We start from the raw sequence: 24,098 nt of genomic DNA on the forward strand, positions 1-24,098 counted from the left end.
TTTACACCTGAAGAGCAAGGGCTGAGGAATTTAAAAAATGAGGTCAGTATCCCAAACTGAGCTTAAGCAGGAATTAGGAATCTGAATTCTCACCTTCAGCACCCTCAGTCCCTTGCACCCTAAGTTATGGTTTTGAGTTTGAATATTGCAGCTGCCTGAAATTCTTCCTCTGCTGAGTCTGCAGGGTGCAGAGGAGCTGCGTGCTTAACTCGCATGTAAGCTTGATCAGGTTCTAGAAATTAACTTTTTTGCTGTAGATTTGCAGTTATTCTCCCAGAATGTTTACCTGATCAAGCTCTGGGGAAAAAAAAAATTGTTTGAACACGGGCCACTTCTAAAATGCAGTTGAAGAAAAAAGAGCAAATAGCAGTTTTTCCCTTTTTTAAAGGAAAAGCTCATTGCTGGGACGTGGGAGACAAGTTCACATCCTCTGCCTGAAGGAATTCAAATCTTCATATTGCATTTCCTGCCATCAAGCCTAAAAGCCAAGGCTACTAGATTAATGTTTGCCATGGCATCTCAGGAAATTTTACTGCATCTCCTGCCTAATTTGACCAGTCTCCTCAGCTGGAAAAGTTCTTCAAGGCTTCACCTCTGCTGGGCCAGCCAGGTGATGGCCACTGCCTTCATGGCTAGGAACCATGAAGGCTTATGAGGTCAATCCTGGGGAGTTCAGTGAGAAATCCAGGATATCCCAGGACTGTGGGAGGCACCGTGTCTGGGGCTGTTGTGAATAACAGGCACTAAGTTCACAGCCTGGGTCCAGACCACTGCCAGCTGCTCGTGCAGCTCTGCTGATGACTGGTCTGCAATGTTAACATGCTCATTACCCCCTGCTGAAAGTCTCCACAGCTAATGCAGAGAATTCAAGATTCACTGGGTCAGATGGAGTATGATTTAGTAACCTACTAGTTTGGGCAGACAACGCAAAGCAGCAGGTCTGGCGTGCCAGTAGCTTCTCCAGGAACAGCTGATGCTTTTATCTAATGAGTTTTTCATGTAAAATGCATGAACAATAGAGACTGAAATCCACATTTCAATTAATATTTTAAGTGTTTTATATCAAGTATTCATAGCAGAAAGGACTGAAGCTCATGTGTGTTCTTGCCCCTGGTGAGTGCCCTAACCACTCAGCAAGTGAGTTTTGCTCATACCCACCCTCCTCCTGGCCCACTGAATACTTAATTAGCCCATACAGAGCAAAATGTCTTCAACAGAGAAGAGACTGGGAGAAGCAATCTAAGAACACCCTGGAGAAGAATAACAAGGACTCAGACCTCTCTAGGCAGTGGAGCTATTTGAACCTAACTAACTCCCCTATATACAAAGGAACCATTTTAATCTCTTTGAGACATAGATTAAAAGGAGCTGGGAGAACGATGGAGGGCCAAGATGGGATGAGGGGGCACCACCATCCTGACAGCGGAGAAAAGCTTCTCCTTCTCTAAGCATGCTCAAGTGGCAAATTTAGGTAATTCTCTGCCTAATTCTTCATATGTATAGCAAAGGGGGGCTGGAGGCCAAATGACAGGACTGTCACTTGTATTAGACCCAAGTGTGCTTCAGCACAGGGCTGAAGACTGTGGAACGATACCTAAATCCTAACCTTTTGGTGCTTTAAAAACACAACACAGAATCTGTCTCCACCAGCAATCACTTCTGAATCTTTTAAAATACACTAATGACCTTCTTAGCCCCCACTCTCAAAGGTATTTGATGCTCGGGTCTCACTGAAGACAGCGGGACTTAGACCCAGTGGCTAGGCTGAGTGTCAGTTTTACTTTAATGGTTAAACTAAAGCAGACCTTCAGTACCTCTGTCCGTCAAGACAGACGGAAATAATGTGAAATTAGCTGAGATCTGTGGTGCTGCTGTGGGAATTCAGACATAAAAGCAATATAAAAGTGCACCCTTAAGAACAATGGGAAGCCATGGATCTTCCTCTGCCAGACCATTGGGGAGATCAAGTTTAAAGAGAGATAAATCCCCATTGCTTCCCTCCTTCCCGTACACATGCACAACACACACTGCAAAGGCATACACTTCTGTTTGTTTTGTGTGGTTTCCTCAGGCAGCGAATTATCTAGGACTGACTCTGAGATTGGCTGCTTAGTTTCAGGCTTTACGATAAGCTTTTAATTATAGCACAGGAGTTTTATTACATGTTACTCCGAGCCAGCTGGAAGCAGTTACAGTTTAGTCCTCCCCCTCCTCCCTCCTCACCACAGGACGTCATTTCCAAGGCCTTACCCTTCTTGTCTTGATGATTATGGGATGAAACTGCCACATATGGATCTGTATTTTCAGATGAACCAAGCGGATCCTTCCAATCCAGCATGCGTCCCCTAGCATCATAACCCTGTCGAGTGCGAGAGTCGGAAGTGGTGGTGCTTGGGACTAGGGAACTGGAGTGTCCTGTTTACATTATAAATACAGGTAGGGAAGACAAGTCTCATTAGTCACTTAACACGCCACCTCACCGCACTCAGGCACGCACGCACTGCTTTTCTTCTGTGATGGGCGAACACCTTGTCTTAGGCTAAGCAACATTTCAAAAGGCCTTCAAAACATTGCCCCAAGGAAACAGGGGATTGGAACTCTCCAGATCAGTCAGGAGGAGGTGTTAGGAGGTGCGCGCATGCCTCGGGCTGCTGCTGCGCTCGCAGTTGCATGCTTTTACTCAACTGAGTTAAATGTGTATGGAAGAGGGTGAGCACACTTCATCTGAGTCAAGCATCCTTTGGCTGAATTCAGCAGACATGCCTGAACGACGCTGAAGTATCAGCCCACGCTGTCTGGTACTGGCTTAGTTAAAAAACAATTTTAAAAACAATTTAAAATGGAAGAACTTTTAATATGAAGGGGAATGTCAGAAGAGCTACAAAATGGCGACGTCAGTGGCTGTGCCCCATGCCCCCGTGGGAATGAAGGACTGCCCAGCACTGGTGTGCTTTCACTGCGACATCACCCTCTGGATGGGAAACATGCAGAGCCCGTCAGATGCTCGCACCTGTCTGCACCATTGCCATTAGTCCTGTCTGAGCTGGTGGTCCAAAATGGCTCCGAGATAAGTATGAAACCGAACATCATTTCTGCTCAGAGTGACAGTGAAGACAACACTTTGCTACGTGGATCTGCCCAAGAACCCATGACTCCAGCAGCTGCTGCCACAGCCTCGTCTTAGGACACAGGTCTTGCATGCCCTGTCTCCATCACAACTACTCTAGACCTTGTCACTACTGTCCTGAATAAGGCTGATGAGCTCCTCACCAATCAAATATACCCCAACTAACAGCACATTCACAGGACATGTCCTGCTGGCAACACCGTACAATTTTAACAGCAGTTTGGTATTTGTAGATTCATACGTTCTTTTCAGCTACATTGTCAGAAGTACATCCACACTCAAAATGCTTGGAGTGCATGGAGTCTACAAACTCTGAAAGACGGCTCCAACCTGGACTTCCCAGTGGCTCGGGCTGATCCGTCACTGCTGGGGAGGGGGCACTGAAACTCCATCCACACCACAACATTTTGACCTTAAAAATGCACACATCTCTGAAAGTTCCCTTTTGGCATATGCACCAAAATGAGTTATTTTCAGCAGGACTCAAGCAGCTCTGGGCCTAGTTAATTTGACGTGGAGTAACTATATTTCCCTTTACCTCCTCTCCTGAAAGAGCCCATCAAAATAGGGGTTTTTGAAACATGCACGAACACAAACTAACAGAATCATAATATTCACAGACAGAATGGCAGGGAACGCTTTCTCTTCACATACTGCCAGACAGACTGACAGCACCCCTCCTTTCTCATGCCTCCTTTTTAATAACCCTGCAAATTAATTTTCTTTCCTTAGATGTGAGACTCTCTCATCTAAGAGGTGATTGGAGAGGAGTCCAATCACCAGGCTCCAGACTGCCCTAGCAGGGACCCTTTCCCCACTCCTTCCCTTGATGCTGTTTCACTGCTCAGAAAAATAATTTGAGGCTCGCTGGGGCAGAGATAGAGCAACACAAAGAGCCCAAATTTAGAGCCTCACAGTGAAAGAAGGCACAGAGCTGTGCAGGTAGAGACTGTGTTTCTGTATGCTATTTTAAACAGTCACTGGATAAGCATAAAGCTTTTGGAAGCTGTATCTCAAAAAGGCTGCTTTAGATGGCTTCTAAAGCCATCCAGCCCCAGCTCTCAGAAGCACACTGAGAGCTGATGAACCTAGGTCCCCAATTTCACTCTAGCAACCAAAAATCTAACAGTTGTCCACCAATGCTCCCAAGCTTTTCAATGCAGCCGTGTGTTTCATTTTATCTAGCCCTTTCACCAGATTCATGGGGTTGAACTACTGATGAAGTCAGCAAAAAAGCTGCAGCTTCTATTAAGATGCTGCTATGATTTACAGAAGTCCTGCTGAATATTAATGATCTTACAGAGGAAGAAAATGTCTGTGCTCCTCCATATATTTTCGAGGACCCCTTTTGATTTACTGCACAGTATTATATATGGCAGCACTTTGGACTGTGTTTTGCACAGGACCTGGACACAACTAATGCTTAGCAGGGAAAATTGGTCGGATTCACAGCGTTCTCACCACGGAGCCAATGTTCAGCTACTACAGCTAATCATTAAGACAATTTAGCTCTGGACCTCAGGCTGAAGGCTTATACTGAGAAAGGCACTGTATTTTTTTTACCTCTCATGATAGAAAGTGTGGTTTGCCCCAGCCATCTTTCTTTAACACAGCGAATTAGAAGCTGTATTTTGTTAAAGACAGTTTTTTAATGTCGCTCAAATAGAAAAGAGAAGCCAAACGTTATCCACTTCTAAAAAGTCTCCGTAAGCCACAGCATGGCTGGGAGCATTGGTAACACACAGTTAGATCGATGGTGGACTCTGATCCAAACGTGTTGCCTGCTCCACAGCAGACCTGCAGCAGGGCTGCCTGTTTCCATAAGGACAGGTAGAGGTCCAGCATCTGAAAACACGTGCCCTCCTGAAACAAGAATACGCTGGAGCATGAAAGCTTTCACCCCTATACCATTTTACGCTTGTCAACTCCTGTGCTCATCCCCAAGAAATAGGAGAAATAACAGGACAGGGAACAGGCCACAGAATGGAAATTATGAGATTTCCATGTCTGCTTTTCCCTAAGGACTAAACCACAGTGCCAGCATTCATGGGGTTCCAGTCTCCAAGCTAATACCCCATTCAGCAATCACAATAATGTGTACAATATTTGGTCAGCCTACAAATAGTGCTGCACTCAACATAAGAAAGCAATTAGTCATAGCTTGATAAGGAGGTAGAAGAGAAGAAAATCTTGCCAAGTAGCAATCATATTTTATGCCTGTGTTTGATATGCATTTATATGCCCATATCTGCCCAGACACTTGCACATTAGGTGTGCTCAAAGGGCAAATTCTAAGGAAAAGCCATAAGTATGGTTAAAGAAAAACATTTCTTAATACAGTAATCTAGAGGAAATATATGCCTAAGGGACACATTTTCTGAAAATAATAATAATAAAAAAAAGATTTCCTGAACCATATGCTGCAAATACTTAGAGAACTTCTTCGTAATGGAAAGCTAAGGCTTTGTGAAGATATTAATGTATACCAGATGGTCGTTAGGTAGAGAAAGGTTTCATACAAACGCGAGAAATCAGTCTATTCGCTCTGTTACTAATGTGTTAGTCTAGTATACACCGAGAAACAACCTTCCGCACATAACTGAGATAAACTTTCTTCCATATGATTTTGAGGAAGCAGGGCAGGAGCAGATTAGACCTTAATAACCTGTCCCACTTGTGTTAGGGCTGTATTCTGCAAGCACTTACTACTGGGCAGTAGCTGCTCCCATAAGCAGAGCATCCACTGTGTCCTGTAAGTGCTTGAATAGCCAGTCGTGCTGGGTGAATTTCACCTCTGAGCAGAGTGGTACCACAAATGTATGAGCAAGTTAAGTTTCTCTCATAAACCAAGAAAAGACTGAAGTGGCAGGCAACCCATACCTAGCCCTCTCACACACAGCCATTACTAAACCTTTACAATGTGCTGTATAGTTTGCAACACTTAGTGGGCTTATTCCCCCCCCCCCCCCCCCCCCCCGCCATTACACCATTTTTACCACTCTGACTGTGTAAATAGGCTCTGCTGCAATTTAAAGAGGCTTTAGCATATCTGAGATGTAGACCAGTACCTCTGTGTTAATATTGGTTAATACCTAAACATCTAGAAAGACAATACTGCCTTTGTTTTAAAACAGTCCATCTGAAAAACTGCAGACAAGGTGCTTTTCAAACTTCTTTGTTTAAAGCAAGCATGTAAAAATCAAAATAGACACACTTTTTACAAAAGTCTGGTTTAGGTGCTTCCATTATTTGCAAAAACTTTTCATTTGGAGTGCTGCAATCAAGTAATAGAGGGAGAGTAAAAGCACTCAGTGTCTACGAGCATGGATAATGATTCAGAAGGGCCGCACTTCTGTGACTACAGCTCATTCTGAAGTGCACTTGTAAAAAATAAGGAGTTTTTTTCAGGTTTAAAACAAAGACAGGGATTCAATACGTATTTGATAGTTGCTCTAATATGCACAAGTCATTAGGATCTCAGAGGTTAAGATGTCTGCACACTATCCTATTAACAGCTATAGCAACCTAATTATACAATTAGAGGGAAAGGCTAAATCAATACTACAGAGGGAGAAAGGACTATGGCTAGGGGGTAAAATAAGGGCCCAATTCACTAAGAATTGATGTTTCCAAAGGTAATTGAAGCAGCTTACAATTTTGCAGAGGAATCTAGCCTAATCTCCTTGTTTAACTATATGGCTCTTGCATCATTTTTCTTTGACCTTCTGTAGCCAGACTTTCAGCCTACTATCTTCTCCCTGGGTGTCAAAGGCATGCACCTGAACAGTCACCTGCGTGGACTTTGCACTTTGCTTGTTTACAACTGATCATATGAGAATGCCCCAGAAAAGGGAGCCCATCTGCCAAATTGAGGAGGAGTCTGATGCCAGAAATACAAAGACTGGTTCTCCTGTCATTCACACTGCTACAGATTGGCAGTAAGTCCATTGAAGTGAGCTGATTTACAGTGGAGTAATCAAGGGAATCAGGCCTCAAGACTTCTTTTGCAACTGGAGTTTCAGATGTCTTTGGATATACTTAGCCCACCGGATCAAAAAGTGCCCTGAACATTCATGTGGTTGGCATTCTGGTATATTCCAGCGTTCTGAGATTTAATCTATTATGAAATACCATTTATTTATGCATTTAACTGTACTCAATAACATTAAAATGCACCATGTTTATAATTTTAGTTTTCCCAAGAAAAAATATTACTCAGAGCAGTCACTACAGTTAGCAAACATGAGTATGTTTACTGAGACTGGTTTACTACCTCATGCTGGAATTTTTTACACTTCTCATGTGAATGATCAATAGAGGCAACTAGCAAATTTCCTTTCATATTTTGCCATGGTAGGTGAAAAGAAACACTGCATGTATCGGAATGGGTATTTCACATGAACGGAAGAGCTGGCTTGCCTAGAGACCACTTTATCAGGATGTACCTGAGGAGGGTGAATGAAATCACGTGTGAAAGACATGGCATGAATGGGAACCAATGGTAATGTTGGCTCAGCATTTCTCTATTGCCTCTGGCAGTAGGGTCCTACTTGAAGAGCTGGGTTAATTCATGGAGTCTGTCTTTGGGCTTGACAGGCTGGGACAGTAGAATAGACCCCTTTTGTAACCTGTACTCCCTGAGACTGCAGCTTTTTTCACCCTCCTGCTCACTTGAACCATTTTTACGCTTTCTTGGTCAGATTAAAAAAATCAGCTTTTGTTCAAGTCCCTCCTAACAGAGTAGCTGATGGGATCCAGAACCACAGCCTCACAGCTATAGTTGTGCATCCTACAAATGCACTTAGAAGCAGAAAACCTAGGACATTTCTGGCACACCAGCACTATGCCCAGGGACATTTTCTTTTTTTTCACATTCAGCAGTACAGATTTGATTATTACTCTTCTTTAATTATTGCTCTGTGCATTGCAAATATAGCAATTTTCAAATGAAAGAAAGGACAAGTTGTATATGCAGATGAAACCATGAGTCTTCTATACACTACAAAGTCTCAACTTGTCTTTGATTTTATATATTCCCTTAACTGGTTTTCATTATTATACTTTCAAACAAGTTTCACCTGCAAATTTTCCATTTCCTGGTAATAAACAACATGGGGAATTTGATTTTATTTTTACAAATGTTGAACAGTATTACTGTGCCTCCAGTTATTTATATGCTGCTGTACTGCTCTGCTTTGTACCTACATATTTTGCAGGCACGAGATGAAGGGATCAATTAAACGTTCATCACAACTGCACACTAACCTACCTCTTGCTACATTCAGCCAAACATATGGTGAATTTGCCCTAGCTCTCATGAACTGCTAGTCTTGTACAGCCTGAAAGCAACTTCACAGGCAAGCTCCCACCCCACATGGACATTTCCCATTGACTTCACTGGGAGCAATACCACAAGCTTGTGAGAACTTGTGTTTGTTCAGGGTATCTATAAAGAGAAACTATTGTGATATAAGTCTAGGTTTGAGTTTAAAGTGATTATTTATTCTGCAATAATTCCTCATGAAGACATTTATTCTGCACTCTAAGTACCAGAGTAATCCACTTCCAAATATAAAGAACAAAGCGGTGGAAAGTATTGTAAGCACGGATTAACAGCTGCCTCACGGGAAAATACTACTCTAGGCTTGTAGAAATGCTCCTCTTCAGCTCAGGTCATTTAATCTGCAATGTGAATCCCTTTTTTTTTTTCAGACCAGGCACTGTTCAGGCACTAAGGTACTGCAAGCCTGGACAACATAAATGACTCGCCCTAGAAGTGACAGGAACTTTCAGGAATTGAGGCATAACCCAGTCTCAAGTGACATGGGTAACATGTTAACTTTCATTATGAGAGATCTTTCTGTAATCTAGGGACGGTTCTGCTCCTTTCCCTAAGGTATCTGGCTGCTGTAGCAGTCATGACACCAGCCTGGACAACTCATGAGTGGGATGTGAGCTGCTATTTTGTTTTTCCTAACCAACAGATAAGATGCATCACTGTACCCAAGTGTTCCTGTGTCTGAGTGTTCAGATGAAGCAAGCTCTTAATCACGTCTGCTGGTGTGCCATTAAAATAGGCCATATCTGACTTTAATTCAATGGAGACAGTTTTGAAGGAGGACTGAAAAAGAGGTATTGAAAATCAAGAGGTATGACTTAATCCTACTTGTGATTAGTGAATCAGGCCCTCAAAAACAAGACAAAACAATTCAAAAAAGGCTAATAGCTATTTGAGTACAGGAACTACTAGCTAACACAAGGATCTGGGGAGAATTTTTAAAAACAGTCATAAACTGACCATACACTGTGTCGTAAGACATTTCATGATCAGGTGAAGCAGTTGAAATGTCTATGAACAAAATAAATTGGGAAGAAACATTAAATAAAACAAAAGTATGAAAATACTTAAAAGTTTAGTAAAAAGTGATTCCTCCAAAATGGATTTGCTGTCAGTAAATAATGAAACTAAGAACTTCCTTACCATTCAGGGCTACGAAGGAATCTGAAAGACAAACATGGGAAAAATGATTATTTCTCTCTCATTTTTTCTTTTTAATAGTTTGCTGCTAGCAACCTTCTATGCTTCAGCTGATATTTATATGTATGTGATTAGTAGCCTAAGGAACCAGGCAAAACTAATATTCAGACATACCTGAAAACAATGTCTGGTTTTGAAAGTGCAAGGGATACCAAGTGGGAAGGCCAGTGTCCTCCCTGCCATGGTTTTCTTTGCAAGATCAAGTCCTAATCTAACGCAAGGCACTACAGGTGATGCAGCCAGCAAGGTGAATCAATGAGGAGAAAACTCACATGACCCAAGACCACAGGAAATAATAAGATCAGCTGGGTTAACGGAGAGTGAAATGTACCCCTGTGCAGTGTGGAGTTTCAATGCATCATTCAGGGCTAAAGAGGGATTTAAGCAGGGTATGGGCTTTGTTGCTCTCTGCACAGGAGCAGATCTCTCCCCCTGAGCACGATGTGGTCTTTCTGAGTAATTTCCTACCCTTCTTTTTATTAACTGATATCAGGTACACTCCACTCCTGTCTAACCTATTTGCCCAAGCAGAGCAGAACTCGCTGAAAAGGGCAAAGTTGCACCAGCTGGGAACTGACCTGATTTTGGTGCTAACCTGTTTTACAGGGAGCACAGGAGGGACTATGTGCAGACCTCCTTCAAAAAACCTAGAGACAGCCTATGTAACCTTCTCTTAGGGCAGAGGCAGAGGGAGGTGTAGCTGAGATGGGGGGGCATGCAGAGGTTGAAATCCTTGTACTCCCTCAAGCACAGTGATCACAGTAATGGCTCTTGACCAAGGATGCACAAGGCATGAGAAAGATCTGGCTTTGTCCAGAGCAGCTGGCCTGCACTGTATCCCACAGCACACTCTAGCCCTCCGTTACTTGGCTTTGTATTCCAGAAGTAATGACTCTCACTGTACATTACTTTCTCAGCTTCAGCAGTTTTATTGCATCTACAGGCATCAGTGCAAATTGCACTGAAAGGAATGTGACTCTTGATTTCATAAGGTTTATAAATACTATTTGGGGCTCAGAATTAAACCAACCTTGGCAAGAACATTTGGAACAAGAGCTGTCCTGAACACAGATGTTTGTATTCCTGAAGGCTCAGAAATCAGCATGCGAGGTTTCTTTGCATGCAGTGCAAGCTGTGCACTTTTAAGCACCTCAGTGCAAAAGATAAATGTTTAAAGACTGTTTAAGCTTCCAAACCATACTGTCAGTACCTTAGGTTTACCATTAACATTTCTTAATACCACTATGTTGTCCAGCCTGTATGTAAAATCCACTAAGACTCACAAACTAAGTAGTTCCCACTTCTTGATCCAGATCCAAAGCTGAAGATCCATTTCACTGTGTCCCTGTCCAGCATGGGAATCTAGTCCAAGTCACAGTCCACACCAAGAAACCAAGCCACTTCTGTACATCTACATAAACAACCCAACCACATGGCTGATAAAGACAATGAAGACCCAATTCATTCTGTCATTGCTATAATCAATATCCTCTAGAACTGAGGTTTTCTCACTATATAACTGCTTTTAAGTCCAGTGTTTGTATAAATCACACCAAGTGGGCTGTTTTATTTAAATACATTTAAACAACCATTCCTCTTCTGAACCTGCATTGCTAGCTGCAGTTACTGTCCCTGTTGTGGCTCACATTGCTATAAAAGAATGCCTGACAGGTAATGGTGATTTGAGGCATTCAGAAGGATGCTGTGACACATGGTAAACAGAGGGTAAAAGCTTTGCTTACTTTGGCAGTCACCCAGGCCATCTGTATTGCCATGTTCTATGTCCTGTTCAAATGCCAATCTAAATAGAAAGAAACAAAACAGTATGAATAATAACAGTCACAGGCACCACCAGAAAGAAATTATCACATGTGCAGCTGAAATAAAGTCCTGCCACGAAACTGGCTGTTTCTTTCAAACTTCCACACAAAGGGTGAAAAATTGCAACACAGACATTTGAGTTATTTGTCATTGCTTAATGATTTCTTGCCTTCTGATGATGCTTTGTCTTTTTACTATTACTTTTTAAAAATCCACTGCATGCCTCATTGTCAAAGGAGGCAAAGAGATATTTTTTAAACTGTTAACTCTATAATATATAACATTACCAGGAGCAATTATGATCTTTCTTATCTTAACTTATTCATAGAGTAGACAAGGTGCACCAATACTTTGACGTGAGAAGGAAGCTAATCCATTGGGTAGGTACTGTGCTGGGGGAAGATAACCTGCATTTCAGCAATCATTTAGGTACTGTGCTGGACGAGGCTGCAAGGTGCCAGTCCACAGCAGGCATTCCACTGAACTCAGGGGGCTCTATTGAAAAACACAGTCTTTTCTAGTTGACATGCCCAGTTTACACTCCTAACTTCTGGCTGTGATTTTGGCCAACTAGTGAAGCTGTTCTTCCAACTTCCTGTATGGTCAAAGGTGAATGACAAGAGCCTTGGAAAACCTCCAACACACGCCCTTGTCTACATTAGTTAGGATCCTGCCTGTGAGGCATAATTACCCTTGCAGGCACCTCATTCCCAGCTCCATGTTCTTAAAACTCATGCTCAATTCTCACCTGCTCCAGGAGGGCACCTAACATCTCTACCTCCTGCTGGCTAGTTTAGAAGTTCACCAGACATCTTCACATCTGATCTGGATCCCGTTCCTAAGTGCTATCTGCTGGACAGAGAGTGACCTGCCTTGCTCACCTCTGGGCTGCACCACCACAAGCTGCTGCCTCTGTCTTGATGGATCTATTGATAAACGGGGCAGGGGGCGGGGGGGGGGCTGCTTTTAAGAGTAAGGTTTGGAAGTCCCCTACAACTTGCCATGGAAGTGCAAAAAGACTAAAGCACTTTGGGAATGCTGAGAAAGCCTGATACGGACATAGGTGTATTTTAATATTATCCTGCCAAATGTCCAGTCAGGAACAGACCACACTCTAGTAGTAAAGCTTATATAGACAGATATACCTATGGCATCCCCAGTGGACAAAACAATTTGAACTGAAATAGAAAATTAAGAACAATACACAAGCACAGGGATGGTAACTCATCTATTATATACTGAAGACCTGACAGAAGCAGGGTTAAGCGTGGCCAGCTGTGGGGCTGTTGAGGTTGTGCAATGTCTGTGCTACACTTCCACCACTACCCTGAGGAAGTATAGCTATACCTCAGAGTGGGCAAGCATGAGGTGTGTCAGATGCAGCCAAGAAATGAGAGCTCTGAAGTGGGTCTGCTCCCTGCAAGGAGGCTTTAGTAACCATATTTAAACAAACCTTCACAGACTTCCATTATTATAAAATAATTAAATTGTACTATTAAGCAAGGGGAGATCCAGCACTTCTCTGAATCTGCTTTAAGCTCTTACTGTGCTCTGTGATTCCTCTTAGTAATGCACAGTAAATTAGAAGGACTGGTTCTGTTTTCAGTGGACAAATTGCTTCAGTAATTTAATTTCGATTCTATTGCCTCTTTAATCAGCTGTGATGGCTCCAGTGTGGGCTGGTCCAGACATACCCATCCAGTTCCCTCCTTTCAATAACATGCGGACCTCAATCCAGCTCTTTCATTTTCTTCTTCCCACTCTTTCAGCAGTTACCAATCAGCTGGGAGTTGACATCAAAATAATTTGTGAGACGTATCAGAGGTGAATGCAAATAAGGTAGAAACAAACACTTCCCATATTTTTCCTTCCTCAAGAGCCCCATGTTTCAAATAGTTCTGCCCAAGACTGCCTGGCGCCACCAGCCAGAGCCCTTACTCACTTGGAGCCAAGGACCAGCTGTCCGCACACTCCGCTCTCCCTCACCCATCCGCAGTAGGGGTCTCGGGATGCAATGCAGGCCCTGGACAAAGAAGAGCACAAGATGGCATTCATGAGCACTCCCGCCTTCCCCACGCCTGGCGCAGGGGCTGTTGACAGCCACCAGAAAACACGTACTTTTTGCATTTGCCGTGACGCTCGCAACGTCCCAGGGGAACCTTGATGACACAAGTGGAGAAGGCGACGTACAGGGCGCTGCTGGGCTTGTCAAGCTGCATGCCCATGATACGCTTGTCCTCCACGCCGTCGTAGCTGCACCTGATTGGAAAAAAAGTGAGATAAGTTTATAAATGAGTTCTTCTGGGAAACTAGATGAAAACTTAATGATTTCTCAAGCTGAAAAACAAAACAAAACAAAATAAAAATCCTCCCACAAAAAAACCCCAATAAAGGTAGAATTGAACAAGCCAAGGAAAAACAACACACAATAGCCACTAAAAACACTGATAGACATACAAGTTAGTATTAAAAATGCATGGGATGGGGGAATAAGAAATGGAGAGAGACAGCACACCAGACAAGCTTTCTGAGGGCCCTTCATTTTTTGTGTTTATTCTTCTCCAGCACTCAAAGTAGCTGAAATTTCTGCATGATTACGGATCACTTCAAAGCCCCCTTAGGCATATTTGAGGAAGGCTGAAATGCGGGAAATTTCCCTTGGCGAACAGTTTGCTGGTTGTTGAGTTATTTGGAGAGGAATCAGGGTTTTTTTATAGGATTAGAAAATTAATCTTCCTTTGCAGAATTTCACTTTTAATTATCCATCAACTGCTGCATAGGATGGGCTATTTTCTACACATACTGAATAAAAAATACCTTATTGAAATGTAGAGACTGATAAGCAGACATCCCCTCCCCAAACAATTCAAAATTACTCAAAAAACTTGGCTTCTCTAACCACTTCCCTTTTTGTGGGACAACCTACTCTCTGGGAAATCGGAAGTTCAAAGTCACCCATACATAAGTACAAAGAATCAGATACACACTTTTCAGGATTGTAAATGTTCATCTCCTCCAGGAAAAGGCTGTCATTTAGGAAACCACTGTTTCCTGTCCGTGCCAAGAACTTCAGGATGATTCCCTTCTCTGATCCCAAGAAAACCACGGTGTAGTTCTGATATGGCCCAGCAGCAGAGTCCACGGCAATTTTGGTCAGGCGATATCTAGAATAACAATACAGCATGTTGCATCACTTGGGCTTAAATTGCAATTTATTTTTTTGCTTTTTCCACTTCAGATAACTGCATGGTAGCCTTCTAGCAACCACATGACATATTTAAACACTATTCCTAGCTGAATAACCCTGTAAGTCAACACAGACCCTACCATTTGGGCTCCCCAAAAGGTGGGGAATTTTCAAGTGTTTGTCTACATGTCCGTACGTCCAATAGCTTGCAGAAATGTTTGCTGAAAGCTGAAGGGGTGCTAAGAATCTGAGGGAGGCCATGTAGGAATTATCCTTCAAATCAAAGGCAAAGGAGTTGCCTGGTGACTTCTTCAGGCAGGGAAATAAAATCAGCACAGTGAGTTTCTTTTTTTAAATTTCAAGCTCTGTCACATTAAAAGCAACAATAATGATAACTGATCTACATTCAACTTTTTTGGCAGGAAAAGCTGTGCCAGTGCAATAGTGAGACACTAAACACCATTTTACATCACTAAAAACAATCACACAACTGCCACTAAACAAGTTCAGTGCTGAGATGATACACACAATTTATTGAAAACGAGTACTGGTGATTTGGTACCAGTTACCTGGTACTGGCAATCAAAGAAAAGCGCTCTGCAGAGCTTGCTGCTCTCATTTTTGGCTGGAAGTACAGAACCTGACACAAAAACTTGACAGAAGATACATTACTAAAACTAAGTCAGACCCTTCCAGAGCTAAACACTGCCCGGCACAAAACTCTACACTTGTACAGAGGAAGAGAGGAAAATACGACAAAAGTTAGTCACATTATTCTGTTCACAACTGGAGGGTAGATAAGCAGTGTAGTGACCACAGCAGAGAGTGGGAATGTATTTTGATAGGAGGGGGATGGTGTATTTGAGGCTTGCCGATTTATGAGTCTTTGTTCAAATCTCTTCATTATTATTTTTCTCTTGTTGCCATAGAAAGGATACAGATTATGTGATTACTTCTGCCTGTACACCTCTCTAAATATTAAAACATACCAGTACATATCCCGACAGACATCTTCATATCCTGTGAACATATCCTGGCAGACATGTTTGTATCCTGTGTACACATCCCTGGGCTGTCTGCTGCTCCCTGCCCAAATTTTTCTACAGAGCTGTCTCAAACACTGACCCATAAGCCAACAGGCAGGTCAACGTTCCCTTCACTGCATTTCCTCCAAGATCCGGTTTCAGCACAGTGTGGTTGGAAAGGACTGAGGTTTTTTCCTGTCTTGAAAGCTGCTCAGGGAGCTCTGCGGCATCTGCTCAGCGCTGCCATCATTCCTAGCTGGATTCATGCCCAGCACACCAAGGATGTTTACAGAGTTTGAGAGTATTCTGCGCAAGACTATTTGCACAACTTGACAGCTATAATGAGGACATGAGTCTACTTGGAGGTACGTACCTGACCATCGTTCTCAGGAACCAGGGTCGATTGACAACGGAAGGTACAGCCTCGTCCATCAGTGGATGTGTTTTGATGAAGTTCAGAGTATCATCCGGGAACTCGTTAGAAGTTACATATTTTTCTAATGATGTAGAGCCAGCACAGCAACCGGGCCTAAATAAAACAGGAGGGTAAAGTCAGAACACTTATTTGATGCCTAGCGTAGATCTCCTTTTGTAATGAGACCCTTAGTGAAATCTGATGTGCATTACAAAGGTTTAAATGGAGGACTGAGAAGTCTGGTGGACTTGTTCAGCCCCTTCAGGGAAGCCTAAAATCTTGCTCTGTCCTCCACTCAAAAGGACCTAGCATGTCACCTAAAAGTACAAAGACATTTCTTCAGCAGGAGTGTGACACACACTGTTTGTAGTTCATCCACTCACATGGAACCTAATCACTGCATGTGTGCAGTTGGTTTGATGCTGCCCACTGGCACATGAGCTTTCTGATCTGCAACTTGCCTAGTTGACAGCTCTTTCCTGGAATAAAAACAGTCTCTAACAGAAAGAAGTGGAAAAGCAGACTATTGGAGAAGATAACCTAGCCAGCATCCATGTAAAATTGGTTTTACCCTTCTTTCAATTTGGATGAGATGATTAAGTATGGTAGCATACTGAGGACTTTCACCAAAATGTTATCTAATCATTCTTTGACAACTTAAATGCAAACCTGCTTATCCTATTCCTAAAATCTAACCTGCTCCTCAGAGGTAACTTAACCTTCCTGCCTGGACAGATCACCTCTACATAGAAAGCAGCAAAATGCTTGCCTGTTATTAATATTTTGTGGGTTATTTTCTCCAACAAAAGGTCCATTTGATCCTATTTCCTAGAGCATTATGATTCTTCAAGCATTTGAGCCACTGTGAAATGGGAAGATGAAAGATGGACCACCCACTCATAAACATGCTGCAGTGTCCAATTTTCACCTGCTCTGACGTGGGTAGAACCACTGATATCAATGGAGTAATGCCAACTTGAACAAAATATAGCGCTGGTCCTATCATATCTGTCACTCAGATTTAGATAAATACTCAAACCTTAGGCAACTAACTGTTATGTAGGAAGGCAGCATAGGACTGGAGGGGACTACATGAGTCAAAGCGTCTGGTCCCACACAGCTACACAATGAACACTACATGCAGAGACTCTGTGCTCTGCCTCCTCGCATCTGAAATGTTCTGGTTGTCTTGTAACTGCATATAGAACTAGCAATAGAGGGAGAGAAGGAGAAACCAAGGGCATCATTGATCTCCTAGGTCCTTGCAAGGGCACTGATTCATGAGGTGACATTCCCAGAGAACTCTTCTGGCACCGTGGTGCCTAGAGTTTCTGTATATCTAATCTAGAGGCCTATTTCCTCCTAAATCCTAATCACATGATTGGATTAATCCTGTTTTAATCTCAAAACTGGTTTAATCGAGTAAACATAAAACCGAGTAAACCCTGCTGTGGCCCTCAGCCAAAAAGGGAAGCGAGGCCCCTGAAAGGCTTTGGTATGTTTCTTAAGAAATGCTACGATCAGTAGGAGCACTAACGTTTCTGCACCATACTGAGATATCCAAATAGAAGTGACCTTCTTTCAAAAGCATCTTGTGCCTCTCGTGCATTTCAACGTGATTTAGAAGTAATGATTATTTCTATTAAGCAGATTGATGGCCAAATATTACATGAAACAGTGTTCACCAATTCAGTTCACATTACCTCCTGCTGGCTTAGAAGGAGCAGTATTATCCCCTCTTCATCATAACTGTTAGCCTGCTATTGGCTCATCCCACAAACTCATAATGCAACTTTCTCTTCTTCCTTCCCACTGAAAGACAAGATTTCTCTCGCTCCCTTCCCCCTTCCCTGCCAATACTCTCTTATCTGAGTCAGTTCCAAACAAACAACCTTGGAGCCTTCATGCAGCCTTGCACTACCAAGGCAGCCCATCACGTCAAAGAGTTGTTGAAACACTGCAAAAAGGAGAAGAAAATCCAGCAACAGTGCTAGCAGGTGCCTTACTAAGGCTCAGACTGAAACAGATAGTGAATTTACCAGATTCTCCAGTCAAGTCCAGGCTCTTCTCTTGAGTGACAACTTCAGAATAAAGACAGCACGGCAATACTATACTTGGCAACTCTAAAACATGATGGGCCAAATTTGGATTTAGGCAGAAGCTCAGTTGCCACTAGAGAGCTTCAGATGTGTTTTTCTTTTGTTATGTAAGATATCACAAGGAATGTAAAACATACATTAAAGTGGTAGAGCTTGACTGAGATAAGTGAATTTGCTTTATCGACATTCATATCATGTTCTCAGAGCAAAATGCCACTGGTGTAAATGAGTTAACAAGGGGCTGTCAACAGCAACTTATACAAAATGGGTCCTTGTAGGAAATATGAAGAGTGTGTAATGGAGGAGCCACATGCAAGCATGAGGGAAGTGGAAGCAGGGAAAACAACTCATAGGAGGAATGAGGCAAACTGAATCTCCATTTGGATGGAATGTTGTTTTTTTCTGCCCATGATGCATTGTCTGTGGCACATAAATTGCATGTTAACTGCAGAACAGCAAACCATAGAACTGGTGCAGGCTTTGTAATGAGATGTATCTATTACTGAACCAATTTGCAACAGGTGTGTAACTCATACCACTCTTAAGTGATAGATTATTCTAACCAAGTGAATCTGGCACTGGCCTGATTTATGTTACACAAATCTTGTTTAAGTGGAAAAATTCTCAGTTGCATACCTTAGATCCAAATGCAACTCAATTTCTATTTTACTGTTACAAGATGTATCTTCAGTTGTATCTGCAACTTACAAGGCTGTTCAAATTATCAAAAACCTCTGTTCTGTGTGCAGGAACAGAACAATATCACTATACATTAAACATACCTGGGCTTGGGCACTCGTTCATCAGGAACTGGTGTCCATGTGGAGTCTGGAGACTTTTGTTCTTTGAATCTCCCAGTAAATACGTTGGCGATGTCAAGCATGTCATAGGCACAGACTGCAGAGCCAGGGATGCTGCAAAGTGACATTTCCCAGAAATTGTTACTCATTCTGCAGTTATGCATAAAATCTTGAGTGAAAAACATGCTGTATAGAAGTCTTCCTGTCACAGGCTACTCAATCCTGAACTCTGTAACCTCTGAGTATTGACAGGAAAAGCCAGCACCATGGAAAAGTCTGAAATATACCAATCAGCAGATAGGTCCTGCCAGCACAATTTGTTTCAAAGCCTCTATAGAAAGAAGTAATTGCAATAATCTTGAAGAAGGGAAAGAATCTGGGAAATGCTGGGTACCACTGGCGATGCATGAGGAGTAATAGCCAGTCTCATTCAGAGCCCATTATTTGGAAATTCAAGTTCTTGTAAGTTACAACATCTCTCAGTATTAATTCTCACAGTCCTTGTCATGCCTCAAAAATACACTGCAGACAGTTCAGCAGTTTGTGCTGATCAAACTGGGAGCGTGCTGCAATGTGCCATCGACCTGGCATTTACATGTTATTACTCCATCCTCCCACAGCCTGATCTCCACCAAGTTTTCCCAACAGAAAGGAGTTAACTATGCTCAGGAATTTGCTTAACTCAATGAGATATAAAAAGCTTATAGAAGCAAATTCAACTTTATTTTTAGATCATAAAGTTGTAAATGTCAACTTTTTGATTATTTGCATGCAACTGCACAATAGCATTGTCTAAACATAATTATATCCTTACCTACATATTTTCTGAAAGTCTTAGGGGTTTCCTAGGGTCAGTCACTTGGAAGCATGAATTATTCATTTACCCACCTTTCATTTTTTTACACATGAACTCCTGTATTTGTGTCTGATTTTCACTGCTTGATTTTATCAAGTAAATAGCATGAACCCAGCTGGCTGAGGCTTTCAATCCTGCTTTTAGCTAGTAGGTTATAAAGGTATATAAATTGATAGAAAACTGTTTGAATATTAAAAGGTTTCAAAATGCTTATTACTGAAGGAAACAACAAGTAGAGAGATAGTCTTACTTTGATCTCCACAGATTGTGTCGTTATACGGAAGGAAACTTCAAAGCTCTATATTAACATGATACTACACAGCAAGAGTTTTAAATAGAGGCAGCCACATGTATGTCAATATAAGATTTGGTCAAGTGTATATATTTGGCCACGCACAGGACCTCACCCTAAAAGACACCTCAAGACCCACTCCGGCTTGAATCTGCACTTTGCTGAATTCAGCCCTAAAGAAAAAACAACCCTAAAATCTTGATGTGTGCTATACAGAACTAAAAGCGCTGAGAACTATGCTCAACACATAACTCCACCGTGATGGAGGGATGGCTGCCCTGCAGAAGACTGCAAGAGCTTTTACTCTTGAGGACAGCAGTTTGTGGGTCCACAGTGTGATAAAGCCATAAGGAAGGAGTACTGCGGGTCACAGCTGAGCCGTCTCCCAGCCACTGGACTACAACCCATCACCAGCTTCTACCCTGGGTGACCTCGCCTTAGACTGGGGAATCTCTTCCAGCTCACTCTAGGGGGAAGTTTTGGTCCAGAGATCAAAGGTATTTGTTGCAGGTTTTCGTTAGTGGAGGAGGAATGAGAGAGATGCGTCCATGTCAGAGGTAGGTCTGTTAATGAGATGTCTCCAAGCTTATGTGCTTTCCTGTCATCTTTAATATCTGACAAAAACTGGGGCCTATAAAACAGTACCTTGATTTTAACATCAAATACTTAGATTTTAGAATGCAGGGTTTAAGGAAAAGTATTATTTATGACATACTACAGGAAATACTAGCAGAGGGGGAGGACAATCTCAATTTTGAGATAATCTCAAGATACAACCTATTTTTTTAATGCTGAAACTCTGTTTGTTCACTTGTTTTTATTAATCTGATTTGCATAAAAATATATCTTAATTTAAGCCTGTATTCCCTATTGATGGCATAATTATTCCATTGCCGTTCCTATTGTTTTGATGTCAAAAGCAGTGATTATACATTACAGGCCTGGGCTTACTCTTATTTGAAGTCAGTTCTGTGCATGACCTCAGTGAGGTCAGGCTTTGACAAAAGGTGGCAAGTGTACAGCAAAACCAGATGAATTTCGGCAATAAAATTCCCCCTTCAGCTCAAATGTTACTCTGTGATACAGCAATACATTTTTTAATTAGAATGCTACTATTTTTTTAACTTCTCTGGGAGACCTCAATAATTAGACACAGTTACCCTTCTAATAACTTCAAGAGAAACATATTATAAGGTGTGATGGAAATAAAATCTTTACAGTTGAACTGATGTTTTTGGAAAACCATGCGAACAATGAATTACAGGTGGGTGTTCTGGGGACCCTCCTCCCCAGCCAGCAGGAGAGCGTAGGATCTTGGCTCTCCCAGGAGAAAGTGCAAGAGTCAGTAAGGATGCATGAAATAAAGGGAAGGAGTACTAGCGTGGTTCTTGGGGGTTTAGATGTAAGCAGGACAGACCCTGTCTTTTCTCTGTGAGAAAAAAAAACCAAACAAAAACCAAACCAATATTTTCTCTTTAGAATAACATTCTGCAAGTTACATGCTGCAAAACCTCTTGGAGGCCAGTCTGGATTATTCCCATGTAAAGAAAAGTACGTCCAAGGAACGTGTCCAGATAGTAAATGGTTGAAAGCTACTCTAAATTATCAGATATAAAATGCAGTAAGCAAACCAAGCTATCTTAAAATGAGACACAAACTTATGTTAAGTCCATGGTACATAATTATTACATTGTATGAGCAATCACTTCTTGTACCTTCATGAAGCAAAAAGAAACTGCAGTGAAAAGCAAAACATAAGGGAAACAGAAGGTAAAAGGTTATTGCGCCTATTACCTATTATATGGAGTGGAGAAGGTTGCTAAAACAACATCCCGGCCATTGAAATGGATAACATCTGTAACTGCTTGCAGTATGTTAAAGTAGAAGTGTGAATCGCCAGGAACTGAGCAGTTCAAACGAGCCTTGAGAAAGGAAGTCCATTGTTTTTCCAGCACTCTCTGAGATCCTCCCATGTCATTTTTGCAAACCTGAGCCACCCTTGGGAAAACTACCTGGAAGGAGTAGAGCAAAAATAATGGAGAAAATGAATAGTTTGTTTGAACTAAAAGACTTGGTTGGAATTCTGCTTTTAAAACATTTGGAATGACACAGCAAGGTGCTTAATTTAATCCCACGTTTCCATAATCTGTGACAAATAAGGAACAGACTAAAATTCAGTTTTGCAACAGTGTGCTATAAAAGATAAGGCTGTGGCATTCACTATACAGCCATAAATCCTTCAGGAGATCTGTTCTCATATAAAACTCATTTCCATACAGACTGCTTAGCTTTCTATTTCCCCAAACAAAAGCACATTTTATATTCACAATCCCTGCAACCCACGCTGCGTGCTCTGACTCTTGTGTTTTCAGCAGTTAAAAAGTATGCAAATCTTGCTGGGCTTTTATTCCTGCCCTCCACCTTTGTGACCTTGGTCAGCTTAGTCAGAAAGCTATTGTGAAATTAGCAAAAATGTAGAAAGTGTTTAATTATTCTTTGCAGAACGGCAGAGCACAAAATTCCTGCCCCTGTTTATTCAGCACTCCAATTCAGATTTCTTAAAGGAAACTATCTCCCTGCTTTGGAATCTATTTTTAATAATTGCCTACTATGCTGAACTACATTTGCCGTGTGCTTTTTATGGTTTGAGAAAAGAGATTCCAGCATACACCGTCACCATAAGAAACCACCCTGCTTCCTTTCAAGACAGTGCAATGTTTCACTCCAACCAACCTTTTGGCTTGAACGACAGGAATATTCTCAAAATGATGACCTTGTCATCATGATTTATGGTTCCCATTTCAAGGTCACTCCTAACAGCATTGATCCAAGAATAGCATATGTTTTCCTCCTCCTGAATCTGACAAAGTCATTCAAGGCAATGCTTTTGCCCTTACCTTTCCCATGCTGTTGTACTCCACTGCTATTTCCCGGAAGAAGAAGTAAATGTAATTGCCATAGTCCACTGCTTGGACAAAGTATGGTTCTAGAAAAAAACCCAAGACATCCTGTTTAGGCACCATACACAGCATATAGTGTGCAAAGAGAAGCCAAATACTTTCACACTAAACATCCAAAGGTGAAATACCTGCATTAGGCAAACTTGCTCAGTTTTCAGAACTAGCAACATCACCTCTGCAGAAAAATCACTGTGTGGGGACAGGAGAGCTGGGGACAAGTCTGTGCAACATCACTGCACGGTAGTTAAGTGTTTGCCGCTAATACGTCTGCCGTGCGTGGAGTACGAGGAAAGGTAAAGAGGCAATATATAATTGTATGCCTGAGGGGTCCAAGCAGTGCTCTTTACGGCATGCAGGCTGTGTGCAGAGGGAATAACAAACCATGTAACTGTTTCTGCCCACATGTGTCTGTAGCAGCAAGCAAAGTGGGACAGCTAAAGTTGACACCTGGCAAAACATTTCTGCATGCAGAAAAAGACTTCAAACTATGGCTTTGCTCCCTGTTAAAATCACTCCAAATGCTAACTATTCATAACGCCTACGTGAAGCTAAACAGCACCGTTCTAAACAATGAGGGCATTTAGAGCACAAAAATTGCCTAATTCAATGGCAGCTGTACAATCCCTAAGAACCATAAAAGAAAGGCTTTGTCCAATATTCCCATAAATTTATTTTCATTGATGAATCTTAATGTTACAGAACAAGCCCTCTATACTTCATAAAGCCTTGACTGTTACCTAACACAGTCCTGGGGCAGGAATATTTTCAAACACAGACTAAGCACACCAAGTCCTGCATGTTCCAACTTTCACATCCAACAGCTGTAAACTGATGGATTTCAGGTTGGAAAGCTCACTGGAATATATATTCTGATCTACCACGCTCACAGTTTCTGTCAGGTCCAGTAACTTGGCGTCAGGAGCAGAGGGAAAGAGATAAACAGATCAGTGTAAGAAAGAGATGTAAATTAGTTCCTTC

At 42.0% G+C, this 24,098-nt stretch overlaps 1 protein-coding gene across 9 annotated transcripts in view; it reads right to left on the minus strand.

The window, feature by feature from the left end:
- Positions 1-24,098, minus strand: part of SEMA6A (semaphorin 6A) — a 117,086-nt gene that overhangs the window by 23,338 nt on the left and 69,650 nt on the right. For 4 of the 9 annotated variants that reach the window (XM_075739458.1, XM_075739450.1, XM_075739452.1 and 1 more), the window contains exons 9-18: positions 23,058-23,146; positions 21,955-22,172; positions 18,995-19,126; positions 16,072-16,227; positions 14,474-14,650; positions 13,605-13,745; positions 13,429-13,509; positions 11,408-11,466; positions 9,609-9,629; positions 2,251-2,415 (exon numbers count right to left, since the gene is read on the minus strand). In XM_075739458.1, coding sequence (XP_075595573.1) covers positions 2,251-2,415; positions 9,609-9,629; positions 11,408-11,466; positions 13,429-13,509; positions 13,605-13,745; positions 14,474-14,650; positions 16,072-16,227; positions 18,995-19,126; positions 21,955-22,172; positions 23,058-23,146 — 1,239 coding nt within the window. The remainder of the gene's footprint in view (positions 1-2,250; positions 2,416-9,608; positions 9,630-11,407; positions 11,467-13,428; positions 13,510-13,604; positions 13,746-14,473; positions 14,651-16,071; positions 16,228-18,994; positions 19,127-21,954; positions 22,173-23,057; positions 23,147-24,098) is intronic. The other 5 variants (XM_075739455.1, XM_075739456.1, XM_075739454.1 and 2 more) reach the window with 3 other exon arrangements.

Source organism: Balearica regulorum, chromosome Z (genome assembly GCF_011004875.1).
Source record: "Balearica regulorum gibbericeps isolate bBalReg1 chromosome Z, bBalReg1.pri, whole genome shotgun sequence".
In the NCBI taxonomy this organism is placed as follows: Eukaryota; Metazoa; Chordata; class Aves; order Gruiformes; family Gruidae; genus Balearica; species Balearica regulorum.